The following is a 27,202-nucleotide window of genomic DNA, read 5'->3' as shown; positions in this document are numbered from 1 at the left end:
GAGGAAGCAAATGAAGCCATAATAGTATGGCCAGCATTAGGTGCCTCAGAGGTGAAGATGAAACTCCTGTGTTTATTTTAAAATAGGTTTCATACATCAAAGGGGTTTCTGATCATCTTTAAAATTATATATATTTTCATTGCAGTGGAGGAAATCCTGACCTGATAAGATGAATGGAGATTACAGGTATCCAGCACAGGCTCTGTGTTTCAGGAATATCTCATGAGCCTTCACAAGCTCAAGGTCATGAAACAGCCATCTAGGACTCACAGAGTTAGAGGTGGAACAGTTGTTTCCTATTCACTGGAAATTTTCTTCCCTAAAAAGTCTTAATGAATAGGAAGCTTGAAGATAAATGGACTTAAACGAGACTTTCAAGTTTATTAGTTCTTTCTGATCCTTCAAGGAGTGCAATGGCAGCAGTTCCTCATGTCTTCAGGGCCCCACAGATAATTTCCAAAAGAAAACAAAACTGGTACAATTTGAATATAGCACCAAAGCTGGATTAACCTGAAGCAGGACTGTAGTGCTTTTGCAGCCAGATGCCAGTGCTGCTGCATGCTCCAAGCCAAACACAGGCCATGCGGATGTGGTTAGCAAAATACCTCGCAGAACTACATAACCTATGCAAAGATATGCTGCCTTGGGTTCACTGCTACACTGACTTGGCCCGTGACTTCTGGCTGTCTCAAAGTGTGGGCACACCTTTGTCTGTCAATCTGATGTGCAGGTAGACAAACTGCATACTGTTGAATAGCTTCCAGGATCAGACCCTTAGGTGGAGTAAAACGTAACTTCACTCAGGCCAATGAAGCTGTGCTAGCTGGCAGCTGTAGAGGATCCCCTTCCACTAAGCCCCTGTGCACATACTGAAAGCGGGCTGATTTTTTTTAAAAGGGGAAAAGACTTTGTGGAGTCAGAGTCTACAGTTTCTCCTGTCTAGGAGCCAGCACTGCAGAAATGAGGCACAGGAAGACTGCCTCAAAACAGCAAAGACTCTTATCTAAAGGTGTGTGAAGAGTTTAGAAGAAAATAGCAATTTACAGCTTGAACAAATATGCAACAAAACACTGGCTTTGCCTTATCTGTTATTTCAGCAACTAGAATACTCATTTATAGGCTGTAAGCTTGTATCTGTCTTTCATTATATGATTGCTTAAAGCCCAGCACAAAGAGGCTCTGATCCCCACTGACATAATACGAACAGTAAATAGCAAGTTTAGAAAGAAAAAAAAAGCCATGGACAAGAGATTAATAAGCAGTGCCGAGTTCTGTACAGTTCCTATTTTTTCAGTCTCAGTGACCTGTGTCTAATGATGGGTAATATTCGGACCACTACTTTCCTTAACATTGTCCATTTGGTATAAAAAAACATTACACAGGTTATGCAGGTGTTATGTGTGTAGGTACAAGTACATGTACTTTCTTAACTGGAAGGAAAGTTCCCCCCTGAGGGAAAGGGACCTTCAAGGCTGTCAGGTAGATTTTGGATTCAGGATTTCAGTAGGAGAAAAGTGGTGGGCCAGACTGTGACCCTTTTTATATCTGTGTGCCAAGATAAGTATGCATGTCTGCGTTTCTGACTGCTTGAATGTATTCTTTGAGTAGCTTCAAGTTTCACATGAAAACTTTTTGAAACACAAGCTCTACTATTTAAATCCATTGTTTTATTTTGATCATGATATCAAAGACTGGAAATATTTAACATCGGTCCTGGTCACCTGCCGTGTCCTGAAAGCTTGTTATGTTGACTGTACATTTTTTCTTCCTTTGATTTAAAAATAAAATCCAACACAACAAACATAGTATTGAATACTGTACAAAGCAGGATTATGAACTCTGTATGTCATGTGCTTTATTGGGCCTTTCTGTCTTTGTAAAAATAAAGCTATTGCAAGCCAGGAAGTTTCGAAGGTAGAGCCAAGCTTGAACCAAACAAGAGAGTTGGCTTGGATCTCTGCAACAAGCCTAAGCCAAGCCAATAGACCTGACTGTATTCACTTATAGACAGAAAAATTCAGAGAAGGGTATTCACCAGAAGATTTTGTGGTGGGAAATCTTTCCTTGTCTCTTCTCTATTTGAAGGTAGGGCTAAACCAGACCTTGGGTCAAGCTGTAACTGTCTTGTTCATCGTCTGTTTAAAAGCAGAACATAAAGACCACTTTTTCTCTAATTACGCAGCTATAGAGGAATAATGAATTTCCCACATATTTTTCTGCTATCTTCACTCTGTGCTGCTGTCCAAATTTTGTCCTGTATCAACAGTTTGCCCAGATCACAAAAAGGGCCTGATTGCCTCTAAGTTTTTCTGGAGATTTTAAAATCCAACTGAAATACGTCCAACATTTTACTTCTTTTTTTAATCTTCCATAACATATGAATAGAAAAACTGTCTGCTGTTTAAGTCCTCCAGCAGTAAAATTCCAGTTACAAGTTTGGACTTTCAACCTCCACTTTCAAAAAGGATGAATGAGCTCTGGATTATTGCTCTTTGGTACATATTCTTCTAGAGCAAGATTTAGCCCAAATCCTTTTTTTCTCTTACACCTTAAGCCATTTAACCTTTTGTACCAGGAATACTATTCCCTTGTACTTAGACAACAGAACTTTTGACTGAAGCTTGACCCCATTACTTTTGGGCTGCATCACACTCAAATACAAAGCAAATTAACAGAAAATTGCTCTCACAGTACAAAGCGAATTAGCTGAAGATCTGTGGCTTAAGACCATGGCTTGTATGTGTGTATAGTTCACTGTAAGAAATGTTTGGAGTGGTGTGGTCCTACATCATTCAACATTCAAACAAAATGGGCATAACCACATTGCCAGTCTACAGTGAATGAGAGGCCAGATTGGGCCTGGGTTTGGGCCAAGGGTATACAAATGACAAATTTATAGCCAAGATTCTGCCAATTTGCTTCAAGGGGAGATCTGAAAGCTTGATTTTTAAGACAGGTTTTATTTTAGACTTTAATACTAAACAATGATCCTTTAATGTCATAAAATGACATGCAGCCCCCATGCCATTCATTTGAAAGCTGTAACAATCTGCCCTGTTTAAAAGAAGCAGAAAAGCATTAGTGAATGAAGGTGTAGAAACAGAGTCGATTATTTAAACCTCAGAAGAGATATTTTGCCTCAATAGGAGCAAGATTTTCCTAGCTGGGAGGGTAAGTCTGTGAATAAGGTTGTCATTTTTGATAATTGAATTTCTACAGGATGAAGTAGTTTGAGGACAAAGAGAGAATACAGGCATCTTATAAGGATATTGTCTAGTTATGTGGTTGTATATGTATATCAAAATCCTTTCCTGTCAAGTTTATAATCAACATATATGATTCTCTGTAGAAAAATGTTACAGTCCTCAAGTAAAGGGTATAGCAGGTATTCATCTCACCTGGTATTTGACCAGGTATCATTGAGAAGCAGATTTCCTTACAGCAGCAAGGTGGAGGACTATGGGACCTTAATAATCTGCGGCAGCTATATTGCCAACATTTGGGTTTTTGTCACAGTTCTCATTATGTTTAATGTTTTTCCTAAAGCTTAGCTCCTGTATTCCCATAATTATGTGAGAAATTCAGGTTTCTTCTAAAAAAAACCAATGAATCTCTAGCCTTTGTGGTTGCTTGCACAGGAAAACTTGAAATATCATTCTTCAAGGATCAAAAACTGGAAAGGAAATGAAAAGAACTCATGTTTATTTTGCCTGAAATCTCTTGATTTTGAAGCCCTTCTTGCTTACTTGAGAACTTGACTCATGGTTTTCAGTGCTAAATGATGTCAAGAAAGTATATGTAAGAAAAGCATCACGTTCTCATCAACAAGGGACTTTGTTTTTTATATCAGGTGTATTGTGTTCAGAGTAGGGTTTATGTGTCTTACAGACCTCCTGAAGACTAACAGAGGGGCTTTTTAAAGGTCTTCTCAGTAAAATAATACTAAATCACTAATTAAGCAAGTTATGAAATCTTAGGTTAAAGAAATGCAAATATGTATCACATTTTTCTGGTTCTTCTTGCCCTGCCAACTGATTTAGGTCACTGGGGTGAAAAAAAGCTAGTGAGGAGAGCTTAAATAATCGAACAATTAAATCACATATTTCTTTCTTCTTTCTCTTCAAACAAAGAGGAAAATTTGGCTGGAAGAGAGTGGCTGTGCACACACACTTCTCCACATACATGCACAAGTGGAAAGAGATTCAGCAAGAGCATTTCAGGGCTGCGGTTAAGACACGTACAGTGCATTTCTTATGTCCCAAGAATATTTACACATGGTCTTGATGTTCTTTCAGTACTTTTGCAGAAAGAATAAAGCAAGCTATAATTATCCAGTTGAAATATATGTAGCTGTAGCTATTTCAATCAGTTGTCTTTGTCTAAACAGAAAAACTCTCCACATCTGGCAGCTGTGGAGCACAGCCGGCTGCATGATACTGTGACTGGCTGTCCCAAATAGACCTGCTGACCTTTTCCTCTTTCTTTTCTGCAGGACTGCCCGCCAGAAGCAGGTGATTTTCGTGCCCAGCAGTGCTCTGCTCACAATGACGTGAAGTACCAGGGACAGTTTTACGAGTGGCTTCCCATCTCTAACGACCCTGACAACCCGTGCTCGCTGAAGTGCCAGGCCAGAGGAGCGGCTCTAGTTGTGGAGCTGGCACCAAAGGTTCTGGATGGGACCCGGTGCTACACTGAATCCCTGGACATGTGCATCAGTGGCTTGTGCCAAGTAAGGAAAGCAGCCCTACCCTAATGCCTTTCCTCATGACTTGTCCCCTCAGATCTCTCTCACGTGCTCAATCTCTCTCCTCCTCCATACTTGTATCATTTTAGGGTCTTCATTTTAATTATCTGTTTTCATTCTCTTAAGTTGAGTTCTTCTACCTTGTTTGGAAGAGGTATACGAATTCAAAGGTTATTTTCTCACTTTATGCTGTTTCCTTGGGTTTTTTTGGAGGAATGTATTCTCAGTTTTGAACTCTTTTGTACAGTTAGCTGCAGTAGCAGATGTCATTTGAAAGCACCATAAGAAAATAATGGTTTAGCTTTTAATTTCGATATACCAAAGTTTTCCAAGTTGTCGTGGTTTAAGCCCAGCTGGCCACAAAGCACCATGAAGCTGCTCGATCACTTCTACCCCTGTGGTGGGATGAGGAGAAGAAAATAAAAAGAAAAGCTCGTGGATCGACACAAGGACAGGGAGGGATCACTTACCAATTATAGTCACGTGCAAAAGACAGACTCAACTTGGAGAAAAAACAAAATCAATTTAATTTACTACAAATCAAATCAAAACAAGGATAATGAGAAGTAAAACCAAACTTAAAACACCTTCCACCTGCCCCTTCTTCATTCCTGGCTCAACTCCACTCCCGGTTCTCTCTACCTCCTCCCCCCAGCAGCACAGGGGGATGGGGAATGGGGGCTGGGGTCAGTTCATCACACCTTGTCTCTGCTGCTCCTTCCTCCTCAGGGGGAGGACTCCTCACTCGTCCCCTGCTCCTGCAGGGGTCCCTCCCATGGGACGCAGTTCTCCACAAACTTCTCCCGCATGGGTCCTTCCCATGGGCTGCAGTTGTTGACGAACTGCTCCAGCATGGGTCCCTTCCACGGGCCAGTCTTCAGGCACAGACTGCTCCAGCACAGGCTTTCCCATGGAGTCACGGCCATCTTGGGGGGCATCCCCCTGCTCCAGTGTGGGCTCCTCCCCGAGCTGCAGGTGGGCATCTGCTCCCCCACTCCCCTCCATGGGCTGGGGGGGGGGACAGCCTGCCGTCTCACCACGGGCTGCAGGGGCATCCCCTCCTCCGGCACTCCTCCTCCCCTCCTTCTGCACTGACCTCGGTGTCTGCAGAGGGGTTCCTCTCACATTCCGATCCCCTACCCACTGCAGTTCCCCTTCTTAAATCTGTTCTCCCAGAGGTGTTACCACCGTCGCTGATGGGCTCAGCCTGGGCCAGAGGCGGGTCTGACTTGGAACTGGGGAAGCTTCTAGCAGCTTCTCACAGAAGCCATCCCTCTAGCCCCCTCCCCCGCTACCAAAACCCTGCCACACAAACCCAAAACACAAGTCTATGAAATTACATTATCTTTGAGGATTATTGCTCCCTGTAAGTCACAAACCACATAGCAGTAGATGAGGTACTAAACTGGAAAATCTCCCATTGGTTTGCTATGGGACTAAGCAAGCTGCTACATCTTCTTGGACCTCAGCTTCCCTGTTTGTTAAAAGTGAGATATGAGGACTTTTTAACCCTTCACTTCACAGTGCATGGAGATCTATTGATCATTCAACCAATTTATTGGCATCCTAATTTGTTTTTATATTACCTTTGTGCTTTTATTTATATATTGCTACTCTTTAGAACCTATCTACATCAGACTTAAGTCTTCTGAACTGCATGTAAGCTACAGGTTGATGGAGGGGATGACATTTGTGCCATCTCTGTTAAGTACTGAATACACCTGAATCTCAGAAAAGCTTGGGTCTACATTCATGCTTCAGTGCCCAGTCTCCTTCAAATCTATGTAGACTTGATGTGTTGTTGGCTTTCTAGTGTATTTTCAGCCACTTTATGAGCCTTTGGAAGGCTTCCTGCCTGTTTCCTTTCTCTTTGATTTTCTGTTCTGAGCTAGAAGCAGTCCTGCAGTAAATGAACAGAGTAGACAGTTACTGGGCTAATCTCATTTGTGATCTGAAGAAGGCAATCATCTAGACCTCTTCACTTCAGCCGAGTGCACAAGTTTCTCAAAATTTCAGATTGCCTAATGAGACAGACTGATTTCAGTCTTTTGTGGTTTTTAATCTTTTAAAAACTTAACTGGAGGCACAGAAATCTGGATGGGAATATGATTCAAAGTATTCTGCCTATAGTCGCCTGGAAATTAGAATCAGTGCACTCAGGCTCTATGTCAGTCTATGATTTCTGTTTTGGTCCAAATATGAAGCATACCTTTCCGAGAAAACCTTCCCTTAGGAGCAGAGCTCATAAGCATCCACTACTAAAACAAACTTATTTGCATTCTCATGACACTTCATACTCCTGGAAGACTGAATGTAGCTGCACTATTACAACTATGAAGACTGATGTTATTTCTTAATTGTCTCTGTGGATAGGGTAAGTATTTTAGAAATAGACAAGTACAGTAGCACTAGTATCCCCTTTCAGTTAAACTAACCCTTTCTTTGTATAACCTAGAATGGTAGAGTAATTTTTAATGCATAAACACAATGATTATGTTTTCCATGATCTTCAGCATTCAGTTTCTTTATCAGCATTTTCCATATACTTTACAATTACTGCATCATTTTTGAGGATGGCCAGAAAAAATATTAAAATACAAATGCTCATGCTGCATTCCTCACAGTGAATAATTTTGTATTTTGGGTTGCATTAAATTTAAAGCAACTCAAAGTATTCTTGTCACAGTGCATCCCTGCTAGCTAGTCATATCTTTATGACAGTAGAGGTACTGCATTAGACAGTTCATAACTAGATTTGCCCTAATTGTATGCTTTAGGACAGCAGCTGCTTCACTACCTATCACAGCAATAGCTAATACTACCTAAGCAGTCCAGAAAGGTAAACAGTATGAAATTCGCCAGAATTAATTTCTTTGAAAGCAACATTTTTCTATACCCTCTGTAAAGGGTCTTTTACAAGAATGGGAAACAGTAGGAGAACAAAGTGGAGCATTCTCGCTCTGTAATATTTTTGTGAATAAACTTTCTTCTGTAAGCATAGTGAGTGAATGCATGTACATTTCAGAGGAGACAAAACATGATCTTAGAAGTTATTTCTATGCATTTGCAGCAGTAGCTGCAGGCTACCACTTACCTAAAATGGTTAATGTGCTCTAAACATAACAATTAGATCTCAGTAGTTTGTGAGAGTTCATATGATCCTGGGCATTCAACAGCGTTCATAACGATCCTGGCCTCAAACAACATTTTCATGAGACGTCTCTGAAACTGCGTGATGTGGGGAAGTGCAGCAGACAGCTGTAACAATATGAAGGCATGGTTTGTCACAACTGCAGAAAATGCAGTCTCCTTAGATTTGTATTCAGTCTAAGGTCCTGAAGATTAAAAAGTAGAATTATGTTTGTTAACATATTCTTTGCAAGAAGTAATTACACTATCTCAGGGATGAAGAGGTATATTTTCTCGATTGCTCAGAGCAAAACTACTGAAAGCAACTTTAAGTTTGCCATTCTAGTGGGCTTGCATTGATCCAAGTAGTATTTGACTCTGTCTTTATTACAGAGAAGTGTAGGGACTTTCATCATATGTTCTGATTACACCCCTAGGTATGATTTTTTTACTTAGTAGTTGGCAACCAAGAAGGAATTGAATGTCGTTCAGCTAGAACACTTTTATAAGACGTATAAGCATGCCTATTCAATTACAGTCTGTACAAAAATCCTGAATTAGTAAGAGTGACATTAAGGTCAGTGTATGCTTACGTAGACATAGTGCATTTTTCCCAGTGGAGTGTCAGCTCTCTGAACTAGCCACAGGGATATTTCGTAGCATGGAGATTTGGGTCAGCCAGTGGCCTGTTGTGTGCTCACAAGCTGTTCCTGAGGTTATTAATGGCAGAAATGAAGAGTTAGTCGTATTGCCTTCTGTGTGCCTCAGTACTTTTTCCTGATTAAATGGTGCTGGTTTTCACTCTTATTGGCAAATACATGTTTGTTCACCAGATGCAATATTTGGACATAGGAAGATCCCTCTCTTATATATATGCCTTCATTTTTCGTGTTGTTTGGTGGTTTAGAATTATCAGTAGCTTAGTGGCATCTTTATGAGTCTTTCTTTAATTACTAGTTACTGAGCTGAAGTCTTTGTTTTACGTGCTTGCCACCTACCAGTTGAACTTAAAGTCAGAAGAGACTTCTAATTTTATTCAGGACAAGCAAAGCCACCTTTTTGTGTAGAACAAACTGTATCCCTGAATCTTTGATTCAATGAAGAGTATGGTTGGAGATTCTTAAAAAGATGTTTAAATTATTTTTATTTACAGAGGTAGGTTATGGGAGAGGTTATGCAGCTGCTGATTCAGACATGCTTCATGGCATAGGGCAGTACACATGACTGTGTCAATTCAGGAATCATGCAAGCTGTGTATGCCTTGCCTCTCCCCATATTACGTAAACATAAATGTATTTACCTTCCGTGAAGAGATGGGCTATACCTTGGCATCGTTCTTTGTATAAAACACCTAAGAAATTAATGGGAATTATTTTCTGAGCATTGTTTTTTTTCTTTCTGGAGTTTTACTTCTTAATCCATGAGTGACAGAGATTGAGCAACACTATTTTTCAGATTAAAACCTCTTTTTGTGATGCCTTTTGTTTCTTCCTAATTGTCGTGTTCCTTCTAGCCATTTTAAATTCCTTTCTACGTGGATATCTGTGATTTGGGTCCCTTTTTAATTCTCCTTTTTTAAAGAAATACAGATTTCTTCTCAGATGTAATATTTGTGTCTTATTTTGAGTTTACCTCAGGATACAGTATGCCCCATTGGTATAATGCAATTAGCTTGAACCACCATGCTGAAGTCAACAGAATGCTCATTAAGAGAAATAGGGCTTCAATGTTCCACATTATATGGATAGAATTAATGGGGATCCAGAGCACAATACATTTTAAAACTTCTAATTTCTAGTTTAATTTTCCCTGGTTTAAAAAAAATTCCTGTACTTTAAATCCATTATTTGGTTTTTGAGGGTATAAGCAATTTCTGCATATGGCAGTTGGAGTTAACAAAGTTGGAGTTACTGGTCTCACTTCGCCAGTGATACTCGATTCCACCTGTGAAGCTCAGAAGAAATTATCTATACTTTGTGGAAGCAGCATTTCAGACTCACTAATGACTGTTTGCTCTAAAGTACAAACAAGAGTTTCCTGCTCACCTTCACATTCACTAAGGACAAGAGCTTTAAAAAACTTAGGTCTCCATTCTTAGCAGTAAAAATTCATTGTTTCTAGTATTGCATACTGACTATCTTAATGATACATTTCTATGTCAGAAAAAATTGACAGTTCTATTTCTTTTAAAATTCTCATATTATGCTTTTATTTGAAATCAAGGTTGTCCTCATCACACTTCATCACGGCAACAGAAAGAGGGGATTGCTGCAGCGAGCGTGTGTGCTAGAAAACTGATTTCTCCACTCTGCTTCATGCAGCTCACACCTAACGTTTAATCTCTCTGAAAAGGAAACAACATGGATCCTTTCTGGATTTTTCCTTCATTCTTTCTTTTCTTTCTTTCTTTTCTTTCATTCTTTCTTTCTCTTTCTTTCTTTTCTCTCTCCTCCCCCTTTTTTCCTCCCCTTCTTACTCTATTTCTTTCTCTCTTTCTTCTTAGTTAGCTTGAAAGAGCTGAAGCTTTTGCACTTGTCCTATCCCTCTTCTCCATTTTTTGCAGGTTTGAAAAGTGTTGGGTTTTCCTGTTTTTTCCTTGTATAAGAATTGCACAAGCAGAAGGAAGAGTCTGGCTTTTCAGAAAGAATGAAGATTGCTGCTACATGCTGACAGGAACTAAAATGAGTAACAGTAGATTTTTTTCTCCTCTCCAATTTCTTTCTGTTCTAATAAACTCTACTAAAATTTCTAGCAAGTTTCAAATAAGGTGGATGTTTTCAGGCAAAAATGTGATAGATAAATTGAATGCCTTTGCTTCTAACAAGTATTTGGTCTAATTTCTGGAGCATCCCTTTCTCAATCATCTCAGGGGTCAGATACAGGCAGCTGCCACCACCCTCTGTTTTCCAAGGGGCTCCAGCTCCAGAGGGGTTATTCCAGACCACAGTACTATCAGTGGATTGTCTGAAATTCACATAAAGAAAATTTCTGTCATATTTCATCCATTTCATTACACAACATCCTGATGAAGAACCAGACTTACATGGTGCTCATCAAAATCATACTGTAGTTTGGTAAATGCATGGACTTCTCCATTTCTATGGTTGCCAATTCGTCTGTTTTGTTCTGTCACCACACATTTTTTATCTTCTCTCACATGATGACTTCACTTGGTTGTGGACTGTGACCTTTCCTGACATGTCCCCATCACTGCCTGCCATATGTTTAGCTGGGTGTTCTCCCTTGTTTGTTCACTCAAGCAGCTGCCTGTTAGTGCAGCTCTTTCTTCCTTCTCACTTTCACACTTGGGGTTCTAGTCAAATGCTGGCCAGGTTGCAGCACTGGGTAGAGTAACATGGGCCTTCATGCTCTGAAAGGCCTGTGCCCCAAACAACAGTAATCCGTGAAATCTACCGGGACTTTTGCTAATGAAAACAAAATCTCCTTCCTGTTACCTAGTTTCCCTGCCACAATCAAAAAATCTTGGATTTCCCTCTCTGTTTCTGCTGAAGGGGAAATATTCCATTTTCATTTTTGGCTTTTTCTGTTTTCCTTATCCCTTTTACTTATTATTCCTGTTATCATAGTCTTCATACTTGGTTCTCTCTCAATTTAATTTTTGTCTTCTGCTTGTGTAAATTCCACAAATGTTCCTTTTGTTATCTCTGGCAAGGAAGAACAAGAAAATCAGTCTTTGCTTTCTCATATGGGTGATCAAGGATTATCCAAGGCTTCTCTCTCCAGTACTAATGGCAGAATCTGCATGTTGCTGTATAGCACCAGATCAGGAATTTTTTTTAAATAACTATTATGTTTTTTAATAAATATGTGTCCAGACAGTAAGATGCAGTGCAGTGTTTCCAGAAAGTGGGTCCCATCAATATCATAGCCAAATCCTTACCTGATGTAAATGAGTATTGCTTCCCTGAAGTCACATTCATGGATGAGATGCTTGAAGTCTGGGCAATCTCTTTTACTCAAACATGTGGAATGGCCCTTCTCTTCTGCTATCCTTTCCTTTCCCCAGCCTGGGGATCCCAACTTCACAGGAACCAAGAAAGTGAAAATACGGCAGTTTCCCTGTCCATGCAGAATCACTGCCTCCCTTCTATTCTCACAGGCATTTACTCTTTTCAGACACTTTTCTTTTTTTTTTTTTTTTTTCCCCCTGCAATACATGCCACAGCAAAGTATGTAACTTGGGGTCTTGCTTTAAATGTTTCAGCCACAGGACAGGACAACAGGAGTCCTTCTCTCATTACAGCCTATGTCATTTTCATATTGAAAGGTTAGACATTGAAAATGTCCATAACCACAACAGTCCCTTTTAGCTAACTACTGAAAGGGTGCAACTGTGTAAGGTCTCCCATCAAAGACAAAAAGTGTAGCCACTGTCTCTCAAAGATAGTGTAAATTTTACTGCAAAAACCTGAAAAAAGAATGATGCTACAATTAATAGCAACATTTAGTTGAATGGTACCTATTAAAGAGTCAAATACAGTCTTACTAGCCCAAGAAATTAATGAGATGTATGTCTGGGATGTGTTAAACACGGACTGGTTTCTTATACATGTGGGTATATAAGACCTATTGACTCCTTTAAATTTCTCTGAAGAATCAAGGTAAAAGAGGTCTACTTTTGCTTTCTGTTATTTCAGCATAAACCTGGAATAATTTTACACCAGTCTCAGACTGTCCTGCTGTTGAAAAACCAACTCCGATCCTAATTGTATGAGTGTTATTAATATTATTATTACTACTAATATTATTGTTGTTGTTGTTTTTATTAAAGACCATTAAATTATTTCATATATATGGTGGAAAAACAGAATTAATCATATTATAGCTCTAACTGCAGGATTAGATCCAGTGATAAAAAAGCTGGTCATTTCTAAGAAGGCTATACAAAAAGGTTGTTCAGGATTGGAAAAGCACTTTTGTATCTTCTCCCCAAACTGCCTATCTTTCTCCATTACATTCTTTCAATTTTACAGGTTGTTAGTTAAAAAGAGCTGCATCCCAGAAATGCTTATCTTAATTTCTACTATTTGTGATAGTATTAAATTGTTCTTTACAGATCTACTACCAAATGCTATGGGAGGTAGTTTTCTAACTTCTCTGATTTATTGATTCCTAAGACATTTTCCTGCATGGTGAATTCAAGTCAGCTGGCCGCAAGCTTAGTTTCCTTAGTTACCTTTCACAGACAGTGAAAACTACCTGTAACAAAAGTGGTCAGTCTATGGACCCTAGTATACTATGGACACAGGCTGAAAACCACTGATTTTAAAAAACATTAGAAAAGATGATGTAATAAAGTACAATGGCTTGCTACGGCTTGTTTATTTTTGAAGTCAGTATTGCAATAGCTGTAGCCAACAAAACTCAGTTGAATTTCCAAATATATCATTCATCTTGAACTGAGGCAGTGAATACACTGGGTTAAGAATATTTTGCCAGAAGTGTATTCAGGATAGTTTCATACAGCTTCTTCACAAATAAAATGTATTTGTTTCCAATATTAGCATTAAGTACTGTTGCTTACGATTTTGATGTTACTTATTTGCTGTTACAAATCTGTGATAGGCAAAGAAATTGATTGTGAATTGAGATTCACCAATTCTAAAAATATTTTTAATGTAAGGGAAAAATTACCTTCTGGATGGTCATATGCTGCTTTGTTTGGTAGGGTTTGGGGATTTAATAGGTGAAATAATAACATAAAAGTACAAAAATGTGATAAATGGGAACATCTGTCATAATACAGCGGTTTAAAACTTAGACACCTGATCTTTTCCCATATCGTACTTTGCAGACTTTTTTGCAGACTTTTCTGCCGTGAAGATATATTTTGTGAAATAGTTTTTCCCACTGTATAGTTCCCAAATTATTATGTTCTCTATATACACATACTTAAATATCTATATATATACATGTATGTGCTTCTGATTTTTTCCATCAGAGACAGAGGCTACACTGGCTGGTGCATAATGTCAGAAGAGTGGAAAAATCTGCCCTTCTTTAAACAGATGACTGTGCTATATTGCCTGTCTATCATGATTTCAGGTTGGATAGTTTCTCTTTCTTCCTTCCATCTACAAAGTGTTGCATGGATCCTTTCCTGTTTCCAGCTCAGCCCAAAATACAGAGCTAATCAGGATAATAAGCATCACTTAACAGTGTGTTCAGTGTGTTTGGTGAGTGGATGTTGCACCCACTGGCACAGTAAACCTGCTTGATACAAGTAAAATACAGATTTTAAAGAACATAGATTAGGTGGTCACCTCAGCAGGCTCTCAAAAGCTCATGAAACTGCTTTGGACCACAACTGTCCCTGTGGGATGTGCCTAGGGCACTGCTGCAGAAATTGGTACCTAGGCCCATGGCCATTCCTAGTCATTCCTTAGCTTGGGACATGATTTCTCTGCATGCCCTCTTCAGACCCCTAAAGTCAACTCCAATTTTGAGGAAGGAGAGGGCCAGGAGTCTTTCCCACCCTTTTTGAACCCCTGGAAGAAAATGGCCTGCATTTTTCCACCCTCCTACACTCATTGCTCTAACTTTAGAAACTGTTGTCATCCATCCTTGCTACCAGTGACACTGGGGATCACATGCTTATTTTGACAAGATCCCATTTTTCTGCACTTTAATTTGGCATATTATCTCACTGTGAAAACTCTGAGACAATAATTTCCAGAAAGAGATTTTTACCTGTGCTGCTGTTTTACATTCACATGAGGACTGCAAGTGCCTGTCATTTGCCTGTTTGAGGGCAAAGTGGAGAAATGAATGGCTTTTGTTCCATTGATTCTCTACAAACAGGCATCATTTGTGTTTCTACCAGTGTGTATTCATTTTTAGAGGCATTCAGTCTCCCATGACAGCTTCCAGTAATGATCTTTTTCTTCTGCCAAGGCTATGACAGAAGTCAGGTTAAAACAAAGCAAAGCATTGGGGGAAAAAACATCTAGGTATTTACATGTTGCTGGGATTTCAGTCTCCTGTAGTTCAGCTATTTCTGGCTGCTTTTTGTAGCTGTCTTTTTTTTTTTTTTCTTTTCTGAGCTGTAAAACACCAGAAGAAAAATGCAAAAGGTGTAATAATAACTGTATTATTTAGGCAAGAGGGTGGCTATTTTTCCTCAGACATGTAGAAGGCATTGTAACAGGATCAGTTCTAAGTTGTCTTTCAATTTAGCCAAGCCTTTTGGCATGATGATTATAATGGCTTCAGATTCTGATTTCTGCACCAAGCTCCTGGGCCTAAATGCTCAAAACAAATCCATCTTCTTTTAGAGTGTATTAAAACCTAGATGCTTTCTGGGGAGATAACATTCCAGAAAGTACTGAATTCTTGATTTCTCATGGTCACGTGCTTTTGAACTGTGTCAGCCTGAAGAGCTGAACTGCTCTTTGAACTTTTTGTCTAATACTCGCCATCCTCATCTACCTCATGTTCTGTAGATAACAAATCTTAATTTTGTTTTCTTGTTGACAAGTATCATTGTTCTGCAACGAAAGAAGTAGCTTTTCCCCCAGCATGACATCTTTCCATCACACTGAAAGAAAGCAGTGGGGTGGAGAACATATGACTCATAAGTATAATAGTCAAATGCTTAAATTGCTATCATTGTGCCAGGTAACAACATTTTTGTGGCAGAGAATACCAAGGAAATGGGGATATGTTTATTGTGTGAAAGAATCTGCATTTGCATTATTAGAACTCCACGCCCCTGCCCTGAGCTATCAGTTTTCCACTTTATGGTCCAACAGAGATTGGCACCACTGCAAAGATATTTTGTTCTAGTCTTTCAGCAGAAACAGTACCTGCTGTTACTCCCAAGTAGACAAACTGTCTACTGTGGGCATGTCTTTGACCAGCAGCACACAGAGCACCTCCCTTTGCTGGGGTGGAAGCACATTGTAATTTGGGGGCATAGCAAAAAGAAGAAATTCAAAAGAGCAGTTTGGAGACTCCTGAGAGTTCTTTTACAGTTAGCAGGAAGTCATCTGTGTCCATGTTTTTCCTTAGCACACCTAAAAACCTGAGGTGTGTAGAGTGGCAGAGAGAGTTTAGTGCCATGTGAAGATGGCAAGATGTCCGCACTGGCTGGGCAGTTTGAGAGTCCCTACCAAACAGATGTGTGGTTCTCACTGAAGACTGTGGCAAGGCTTCCAGTTACTGTGAAGATCCAGGATAGGAGGGCTGCAGGCATTTTAGCTAGTTTCCTCTGTCATCCCAAGTGTCTTCTCATAGAGCCTGCATGCACTCCTCTTACACACTGAGCAGCAGGTTGCAATACCATATAGACTAAGCAGTTTCAGCAGTGGCTTGGGGACATGCAGTCTCTCTCAAGTATTTGAACTGTGGGTGAAGTCTCTTCCTTGATAGCACAGATTATGTGACTGCCTGAAGCACCAAAAAGTCTGTGCTGGCACTGTTAGTAGCAAAGCACTGCAGCTGGATTCCCATTGATCCAGCTGACAGAGCACGGGCTCCTGTAAACAAAAGAAGCCTGTCTGAGGGAAGGAAGTTTGTACACCCAACAGAAGAGAAATCAGAGTGGCAATATCAAGCATGTCATGAAGTCACCAGAGCTAACAAAGGATCACAATCAAATGTAATGTATCACAAGTGCCAATTAAATGATTCTACAGTTTAGTGCTTCATAGTGTAGGAGAAGAGAATGGGTCCAAAGGGCAGAGATCGTTGAATTTACTTTTGGTTTCTCAAGTACGTTGTTCTGAGGAAGCTGAAGGAGAGCTGCCTTGATGAGTTTTGACTTATAATGGCCTTTGCAGTCACCTTCTGTTGCAGTAGTTTCATCTTGTACAAAACCTGGCAAATCTTTCCCCTGAAAATGCTAAATTAGCTATCTGTCCAGAAAATACGTGCAATTCTTTTGGAGAAAATCAAGCATTTCAGTAACAACCTGCTATAGAGCACTGACTAAAAAAGGTTAGGGTTTTTTGTTCTCCTTCATCAATAAGAGCACAAGCATGCAAGAATAAAGCAGAATCCCATTCTTACTCTGGCAGAATATGGACATGTGAACCAAAATCCAGCCAAAACCAAAGAAAAGTGTGAATGAAATGGATATGTGAATATGAATAATCACAATAATCATAATCTTTTCTTCCTTTTGTCATCAGTTTATAAATTCTTGGAACTTAATTATGTTTAAATGTTGCTCCTTACAGAATGGCAGCCTCTGGACTCCTGTATCATCAGAGAATGAACTATGTATGGCTTCGTTTCCACATCTGTGGGCTCTCCTGTGTTGGCCTACAGAATCGATTGGTTGGTTATGTGTGACTGAACCTGAAAAATTCAATCTTTTTTATGTAGGAAGATCCCTTCTAATGACATTTGCATGTAAGGATAGGAGTTGTCTTTTTCTCACATCCAAGATTTTAATGCCTCTATAAACCCTCATATAGAAGTTGTAGCTTTTAAATTGATTTAATTGCTTCTTTTGAAATCAAAGGTGGTTTCAGAACAAGGTTACATTTATTCTTTTCCCTGAGGGAAACCTGAGAAGCAGGAATTTCTCTTCAGTTCCTTCTGCTGCTGGGTGTCTACCATTTGCTTCTAGAGCTTTGGCTGAACCACTGATTGTCAATATATTGTGTCTGACATGCTGGTTGGGTAAGGCTCCATGAGGGTATTGGTCTGCGTTTAAAAATAGTAATAGCAGAGAAACCTGGCTAGCTGGGAATGCTGGGCTGATACCAAGTAGGATCTGCAAATCACTTCTAGTGGATCAGTGGCAGATAAGGCAACAAACACCACCAAATCACTGAGCTGGCCAGCCAGACGCTTAGTGTGTTGGAAGGTGGATCTCAGTCACTCCACTGGTTATATTTAACAGTTTGGCTACTGATCAGTGACTGAAGTTTGTTTACGCTGCCTGAACAGTTGCAAGTTATGTTTGGCTCAAATGCCAAGCAAGTACATTGATTGCATCTGTCACTGGGCCTACTGTTACTAGCACAGTTACAAATTGCCTTGCCATTGTGAAAATCATCTTACAGCCTTCAATTATAGTTGCTGATTGTGGTGAGCTTGCATCTAAATTCCTTGGGACATAGGAGAATCGTGCCTGGTACTTGGTGCTGCACACGATTCCCTGTCACAGGATAATGTTGGCAGGCTGTGCCAGAAAAATGCTGAGGCTGCGAACTGTCATCATAAGGTATCAGTGAACTGAAGAGCAGATATCCCTTTGGCAGGGGTTGCAAGTCCCTGTATCACAGACACCAGTCCAGTTCCAGTTTGCTGTACAGCCTGGAGCTTGTTCTCTTCCACAATAATTTAAAGAGTACAACAACTCTTCATCTTGATTGTAAAACAGGATTTTGGACCCAGTTGAAACAGTGGCTCTGATCCAAAACTTTCTTCAGCTGAGTAGTGACAATCAACCCAAGTCTCAGATTGAGCCCCACATTAGTATCCATATGAAGGGCAACTTTGTTTTTCTCGGATTCTCAGAACTTCTTGTGTTTGAACTGCAGACATGCCCTTTGAAAAACAGAGAGATTTGTTTATAATTGGCTAGATTTGCAAGCTTGCTTTATTACATTATTTCCTGCCCAGAGTTTCTTAATACTAGATAGAAATTATTATGAAAACGTCTTACTTCAGGGCATTTCCAGGCTAGCAGGGCTGGAGCAGAACCTGTCAGTGCTGGTCCGGTTTTATTTCTGGAAAAATCTGCTAAACTGAGCCAGAGTTCAAGTCCACAAGGGGAACACATACACACATAACATTCGTGCACGCACTCAGTGAGTTAGTTCCAACTCCTGTTGTCGGACTTTCAGCCTGATGCCTTTAAACTATACATGAGCAGTTGCTCTGCTAACTTGATGAGCATCTTATTTCTTGCAGTGTCCTGTAAAACTTATTTTGCGAATGTATCTCAGAGTCAGGAATATCCCTGTTTTTCTGTTTTGCCAACTCACTGGCTGTCAGTGGAGTAAAAGTGGGAGTTGGAGAGAGAATCAAACTCAGCATGAAGTATGGGACTTCAGCCTAAAATGTAATATGGAATCTTTACCTCTGAGCAGAACTGTGGTATCTCATGCCAGAAAACAATACAGGCTCGGCCAGCTAGGGATTAGCTGTTATTATTCTGGGTTTTTGTTGCTAACTTCTTTATGCTAAACCCATAAGAAGATAAAAAATCAACTCACTTTAGAGGTGGTAAAGAACTGGGTAAGGAGTTGGTACTCACCTGTGATTTCCTCACTCTGGTACTCCATGGCTGACATCTTCCATATTCTGAGAGACCTCCAGAGCTCTGCATGATCTGCCTTTACTGCTATAAGGGCATTTAACCACAATAGCAATGAGCTTCATAGGAACACCTTTAGAAATATGCAAGAGCTTCATCCAAAGCCTATTGAACTTATAAGTGCATTTTCTTGATTTTAATGGGGTTTGGATTAGATTGTCAAGGAACTTAATGGAGCTGCTTCTGACATTTTGTGCGGTAACAATCTGCAGTTCAAGCCTCTGACCGCACTTCAGCAATTTGAAACTCAGAAGATTTCAGTGTGGAAAGTCTGTGCTTCATTACCCTGCTTTAAGGGGAGGAAGCCTAATATGTAATAGAAATGAGTATGAAAACTGCTTACTTCAGAACATTTCCAGGCATAACTTGTTGCAGTAATCCATTTTCATTCCTGGTGGGGGCTTCCTACCCAGCCCTTTATAGACTGAAAAAGGCTTCATCTCCCTAAACCCCCCAGGATATATTAAGTTCAGGACTAGAATGCATTGGAAAAGGAAGTTTCCATCCCACAGAAACTTCAGAATTTCAACATTGGTTCTAGTTTCAAACCAAGATGCGTTGACATTTCAAAGCTTTTCAGAGAGTGAAATATTCCCCAGACCTCTGATTCAAAAATGTCAGTATTTTGTTTTGAACTGTATCCACCAAACCATTACTCTGAGCTGTAGATTAGAGGTACAATATCCCTATTCACTCTTTTGCCTACCAAGCTGATCAAGCAGTATCATCTCCTGTGGTGCTTATTTTCATGACGAGTCCTCAACCACCCCTAGTCAGATGAATATGTCCATAGGTCAGTGTCTCGGCAGGCTTTTCTAGTTCTGCAGCCTAAGTGAATCTACTTCTCCTGGTAGTTGGGTCTCTCCTAGTGTGTTACATCTTTGGCATCCCTGATAACAGGCATTCCAAAACCTCCCCTCTGTGTTTTGTTCATGTTATGGGTAGATGCTGAAAGAAACAATTCTGCCTTCCTGTTCCTTGTTAACCATCTGCAGATTTCTGGGAGGATGGTGACATATTTTCACCCATACCTTCATCTTTTGCAGTGAGTTCTCTGCAGCCTTGATGGAGAGTGAAAATAATATTATGGAAATGACATATTCTCATCTCAACACAGCCAAACCTATGTTTCTTCTGCTCATAGAGACAAAAGCTATTATTCTCATGAACTGTGTATTTTTTCAGGAGCACTTTAATATTTCTTTGCCTGATCTTTTGCTTTGCCTGATCTTTTGCTTTCATAAGAGTCCAACCTATATAATGTTTTCATGTAAGAGCTACTAAAAAGTAATATAAGAGATCTGGAGTAGTGTTTTTCATTTTAAAGCATCAGTGACTCCATTGCAAACACTACCAACTTTTTACTGAATGTAATTACCTCCAAAAGATGGAAGAAGGTTTTCCCTAGGTAGTGAAGGGGGGGGGGGGGGGGGGGGGGGGGGGCAGAAAAAAGCAGTGAACTTGGAACATTTTTTATTTCAGGCATTAGTTAATTACTCATAAGGGTTTTTAATGAAAATTTCATACATATTCCCAGAGCTCTGGATATCTATTAAAACAGATAATCTAACGGAGTAAAGCAAAAAGCTCTGCAGAAACCTTGGGGAGAAATAGGAAATTAATTTAATTTCATCAAAATCTCTAATAATGTAAAATTATCTGAGAGACTACCAAGTACAGGAAGATTAAAACACATTTTGTACATACCATATAATTTTTGGTGTTCACAAGAGGTCTCTGTTTTGCTCCTACTTCTATCTGAAATACAGCATTTCAGGAAAAGAATTGGTTTTATGCTTTGCAATGGTGTCCATCTCAAAAAGAACAATGAACCTCAATATAAGTTCCTTTCACACCTGAGATTTTCCTGGCAGTTTCCTCTACATGTTGTGACCTAGCTCTAAATTGCTCAATTTATAAATTAACTTTAATCAGAGTACAGCCCATGGCAACGTGTGAGCTGATGATTCATAAAATTAAAAAGGCTTTAAAGTAGTACAGGCTGGTTTTGAAATTGGTTGCCTCCTACCTGGATTTAAGATCCAGCTCTTTTCACATCCAGGCAGTTCACATGTTCTTTTCAAAATAGGTGAAAGCATACAGATTTGGATACCACTCTAGGCTGAACCATTGAGTGAATATAAAATATGTTATGAGCAGATATGAAAGGGAATTCTGGCCTTTCCTCTGATATCTGGGTTCCTCAGCAGGACCGTTCTCACTGTGGGTGCTAGTGAGCTGTAATGCGCTTGAAGGAAATTCATCTGCTTTGTAGGCATTATGTCATACAGTTTTCAGATCATGCAAGTGATTTTTTCACATTTGTCTATACAGAGACGTTCAAGACAGTTAAAGCAAGTGAATCTGCATATATCAAAGGTGGTTCAGCTCCTGTAGGGATATTCTTATTCAGGAAAAAATAGACCTAAATCTTACATGGTATCACTGATATAATTTATATATCTGTCCTTGGAAGCTCTGTGTGGAGTAGTCACGGTCAAGATAATCTTAACTTTGCTTCAGCTATCTAACCATTATTTGTCATGGTGTTTCTAATGTGATAAAATGTTCCTTGCAGTCTTGGTATGACTAAGTTTTCAGGGAAAGGTATCATTTATGCATGACTGTTACTCCATTAGCCATCATTAATTCCCCTGGAGACATCATAATATAATGCAGAAGCACAGGAGACTGACCCAGTTCTGACCCAGTAGAAGTGGGTAAAGTCAAAGAAATTTGATGATAGCTTTCATCAAGCCTGAACCTAAACCTATAATGATTTAAATTAAATTATTTATACTATCAATATGACAGATAACTAAGAAAACTGCTATTGTGCAACTAGTAAAATAATGATGTTAGAAATGGGATTTGAATTGTTGAAAGTAAATAATGGTTATTAATCAAAGCCTGCATTTTCACAGGCAAGTGAAGAGAAAGTGTCAAACCCAGAAGTACATCTCACCCTAGCAGAGATCTGCAATTCTGCACACATAGATTTGCTTAAATAAGAAATATTAACCTGAATGCTTAAGTGGGCGAGTTACACATGTAGCTTTTATGAGCCTGGATGATAAGTGCCCTATTTGTTCTTACCAGCCTCTAGGACCCAGCTCTCTGATTTAAGTGAGACTCACAGATGCAGGAAAATTTAAAGCTGAAATAAGCACTTTATTTAAAATTCCTTGTGTTTATATATATTCTCTGTTTGGCTAAGAGTCTTAACACAAACTCTTCAGAAGTAGAATTTATACAGAAATATTTTTTCATTGCTTACTTTGCACGCCAGAATGCTAGAAGGCGTTTCATTTTCTAGTATGTATAAAGATAATTATAACACTGTATGGACTTGCTTAATTTCTTGGATTTCAATTATTTATGTGCAAAATTCATAACTTGAATGCAGAATTCAAAGTTCAAACAAAAAGCTTACATTAGCACTGTGCTAAATAAATTTATATTCCATTTATTTAATTTTAAATGTATTTAATTATACATTTATATGTGATTGTCCTGGGAGCTACGGGTTTTTTGCAAACGGAGAAGCCTAGTTTATCTATTAAACTTTTAGAATTTTGAACCAAACAATTTGCACGTAAGCATAAAGCCAGTTTCAGAGCAGGTGATTGCATTTCTGACTCTCAGTTCTTTTGTTTTAACCATTCCCTCCTTCTTTATCAGATCTTTAACAATGTCTGAACACAGGCATTGATAGTGTGGAACGGGATTATTGTTAAACATAATTAAAACCACATGGTTTTCCCAACTGCATAGCAGGTAAAATTTCACTGAGATCTCAAGCCATGTTATTATTTATCTGGGCTGCTCTTTTATCTATCTGTCTGCTTCCTAGCTGTCTTCTTATCTATTATTTCAGGCATTTTTCTTTGTGAAACTCTAGAAAGTGTAATTTCTGATAGGACTATGACCAAGAAATGCTCACAATGCCCTAAACAAACAACCTCCAACAATAGTCTTTTCTTTCTCTGGACTGCAAAAGCCATTGAGTACTAACCTGCTCACTATCTCACGTCTGAATTCAGTTCAAAATCCCAGCCAGATTTGCGCAGCCTCTCTCATTGTTAAGGTACTTTATGGCCCTCTAGAGATACTGAGAGAGAAATTTGGCAGTAATTAGTTGCAGAGATGGATCGAGCAGTCAGTCAGTAAGTGCTCACGTTGAACTGCACATCTTTTTTTCTTGCCAGATCGTTGGCTGTGACCGCCAGCTGGGAAGCGCTGTCAAGGAAGATAACTGTGGGGTCTGCAATGGCGACGGGTCCACCTGCCGGCTGGTTCGAGGCCAGTATAAGTCCCAGCTCTCAGCAAATAAACGTAAGCTGTCTCTTCTCGTAAAGTGCCATCTTCCACTCTTGGTGAAATACGTGGGTTTTGCAAGCTCGATTTCACCCCACTCAGGCAGTTGAATGATCGTGGTCAGTCTGGTTGTCCCCACAATTTCTCCCCTCGGGTTAAATCAGGCTTGCTCAAACTACAGCTCTCGCTGTGGGGGTGGACAAAGGATTGTGGAAAGGTGTCACCAGTACATTCCCCATCTCAGCTAGCTGGTTGCTTGGGAGAAGAGGGAGAACAAGAAGAGCTGGCTCTGCTAATACTGCTGTAGCTGTATTAGCTGGCTCGGCATAGGACACAGTCCGTGCTGCTCTGAACAGAGTGCTTTATGCTGCTCTACAGCAGGGGTGTCCCTTGGCGGGGGGGGGGGGGGGGGCAACCTGCCACAGTGCTTCCTCCCAGCCCTCCACCTGCAGCATGTCTGCCTGCAGGCTGAGTCCTAGGGTGGACTGAGGTGCCTAAGTCATCAGGAGGTGCCTACATGGATGGGTACGGACAGATGTGGGCTTTTCCACATACTGTCTGAGCCAGCTTCAGCTCACGAGTCGTAAAGTAGCTTTAGCATGCCCCAGTGACAGAGCTCATTTATCCTGGACCCCAGGCAGGCTTTCCAGCCTCGTTACAGCACCATAGATGGACCTATGAAAGCTTTGGGATGAGAGAGAGCACATGTCTGGTCAGTATGAAGGAAGGGTAAAAAGGTAGGTGTACTTTCATGCCTATGTAGACACACCTGAGGAATCATGTGTGCTAGCCTACAAACCTGCCCCCAGCCATACTCAGTGGCACTAGAGTTTAATCAGACCAGCTCTACCATTCTGGAGCACTTTTTCCAGTGTTGAATAGCACATGACCTAAAAGATTCAAATAGCAGTGTAACATCTGCTGAAGACTGTGTGTGTACACTTTGGGATTCCTGCATAGGTAACATTCGGTTTCTGTGAGGAGCAGTGAGAGGTGCTTTTTACAAAAGCTTCTCTCTGTCAGGGAATAACTGCTTGGGTGTGGAGCGCAGCAAACAGAGCAGTAGCTAGCACAGTGCACCTCTGGGTCTGTGTTTGCTAACTGAGAGGGAGAGAGTAGAAGAAAGAAAAAGAGAGAAGGAAGGAAGGAAGATGGAGAGAGAGAGGAGGAGGGAAGGAAGGAAGGAAGAAACAAATGAGGAACAAACCGAGGAACAAAGGGAGAAAGAAAGAAAGAAAATGAAGGAAAGGAAGAAAGAAAGAGAGAGAAAGAAAGAAAGGAAGAAAGAAAAACTGTTTTGTATGAAGGAAGGAAAGGAGTAATCCTCATAAGAGTTCCATTGCTGAGGCAGAACTGCACATTAGAGCACAAAAGACATAATTCACAAAGATTTAGGAATGGAATTTCACCTCATTGTTACTGTTTCTGCAATGTGCATGAACAAATTCAGAAATCTCCAGGCTACTTGAGACATGATAGTATTTATGAATTTTTTTGGCAAATGTCTTTTCCTGTAGGAATAATTCATTGTTTTTCAGTTGCTTTGTGGTAAAAAGGTGCTCATCTCTTTTCTACTGAGGATAAAGGCACTAATATATTATGCACAGTACAAAAATGTTAATAACATGAAGTCCCTACTCCCAATGGTTTGCTGTTAAATATAAAGAATGCTATACAGGTAGAAGAGCAGATGGCAGAGAGCATAGTCTTTGAGTGAGACAAATGTAAAAAAAAAAGTTAGAGAATGGATTGTTCAGGATGGACCATGGATGCAAATAATTGTTATACAGGACTGAAGTAGATAATCAGATTTTGTATGCATGCTGTATAAACCATGTGTGATTATTCTCTCCCCTGCTGTAGACATACATGTTGTTATGCAATACAGTATGAATTTCGAATGTATCAATAGTTAGTGCTCCTTTAAATTGGCTTTTTACAATTGTAAAGGCACACTTACGGATCTTCACATATGAATTAATATGAATTCTTTTTGAGGTTTGCTCCCAAGTGATTTATGTATGTGCTGTGAAAATTTGAGATTTTAAAAGTTGAAAAGCTTTAAAAAGTCTACTCTGTGTTTATTTTCTGCCTTTATTCTCCTCAGTGCTGTTTAAATACCTGTCACTTTGGCACTATGTTTGTGTCAGCATCTTGTTTATTTGTCACTGTAAACATATCTACATAAGCATATCAGGGATGAGGGCCTAATCTATTTGCTGGAATGACTGGATTACTTTTGGCTAGTCAATAGCTTAATTCCAATTTACCTCTAAAAAATAATCCTTGATTCTCAAGAATAGTGTTTATTTTGTCCACAGTATGAGCAAGGCATTAAAACCCTATGTGAGCCAGAGTGCCACACCATGTCAGAAAAAGAAGGGACATTGTGCAGCAGTGACCAGATATCAGCAGAGGTGTTCTGTGGGCTCACTTGGGATTTTTATTTGCCTAACAGAGCACAGCATTCAATTCTGAGGACTGTGCTAGGGAAATTGGTCAGTAACCTTTATTCCAGTGCTGTCCCAATAGTTTCTAAAGTTGTTTATATCTCAAAACCATGCCAGACACAGTCTTGAGCTCATCATCCTGAATTCATTTTCTCTTGGTGCTCATATCCAGTTCCCTTCTCCATGCTGTTTATATCAGGCAGAGGCATAGGAGAAGGATAGTACTAGGAAGAAATTCATAGAGCTTTTAAACACTTAGCTCTTGCTATGGGAACAGCTTCTTCAGTATTTATAGGGGTAGCATACATCTCCCAGTGGCCTCAGAAACAGAAGCATAGCAGGGCAAGAGGCAATGTGATGTCGAATTCTCTCCTACATTTTATGGAAAAGGAAGCACCTGTGTCTATGCTCTTGTTTCTATTTAAAAAAAAACAAAACCAAAAACAAACAAACAAACAAACAAAAAAACCCCAAAAAACAAACCTACAAGAAACGTTGTTCATTCCAGAAATATCCTTTTCTCCTAGTCCTAAACTTAAGTGGTTCAATCTTTCTAAGTCTGCAGAAACTGAATCTTTCTCTTTCTTATAATACCTCCTTTTGGAAAGAGTGTATGTACCTTCCTATAGAGATGAGCTGTATTTAAGCAGGCTTCTTTCTATTCACCAAGGAGCTGAAGAGTTGATCACACAAGTGGTGGGTGAATTCTGCCGATCGCCTTGTGCAAAGTTAGTATTTCTCTAAAGAAGGATTGACATCTACTAGTGAAGTAGGTTACTTTTAAAAGAGATTTGCAGAAATTGCTATGCTGAGGCAGGATAGATAGTTATCTGATTACTTTTGCCATGGCTGTCAAAAATAGATGCAGTTCCAGATTTCCATTGAATATCAATAGTAATAGGGAAATAGAAACAGCTCCATTTTTCATCATGAGAACTGTTAGACTATTTGGACAAAATCCAAATTCAAAATCCAAAACCAGAAGAAACTGATCTCTCACAGGAATCTGATGTATGTACCTGACGTATAACCTTTGCCTGAATCCTTGCACTTTCTTCACAGCCCTGGGCCACTGTCCTCTCAGTTATCTGGGACTCTCCCTTGCCTCCCTATGCATCTTCTCTGGAGAAAACCAACTGCCTGTTAACACACTTTGCGCCTTTTCTTCAGAGTACTCCACACAGCTGCTCCACAATCTTCATCTCTGCTTATTGTTGGAGGGACCTGTGACTAAATATTACCATGCTTACTTTCACATGTCTCTTCACA

General features: G+C 39.8%; 1 protein-coding gene across 4 annotated transcripts in view; it reads left to right on the top strand.

The window, feature by feature from the left end:
• The window catches only part of ADAMTSL1 (ADAMTS like 1), a 489,531-nt gene that overhangs the window by 333,044 nt on the left and 129,285 nt on the right, over positions 1–27,202 (top strand). For all 4 annotated transcript variants that reach the window (XM_030004255.2, XM_030004254.2, XM_030004257.2 and 1 more), the window contains 2 exons: positions 4,493–4,729; positions 23,375–23,501. In XM_030004255.2, the coding sequence (XP_029860115.1) occupies positions 4,493–4,729; positions 23,375–23,501 (364 nt within the window). The remainder of the gene's footprint in view (positions 1–4,492; positions 4,730–23,374; positions 23,502–27,202) is intronic.

This window comes from Aquila chrysaetos, chromosome Z, assembly GCF_900496995.4.
Source record: "Aquila chrysaetos chrysaetos chromosome Z, bAquChr1.4, whole genome shotgun sequence".
Classification (NCBI taxonomy): Eukaryota; Metazoa; Chordata; class Aves; order Accipitriformes; family Accipitridae; genus Aquila; species Aquila chrysaetos.
Note: the sequence above shows the minus strand (reverse complement) of the source record. Positions and strands in the feature narration are given on the sequence as shown.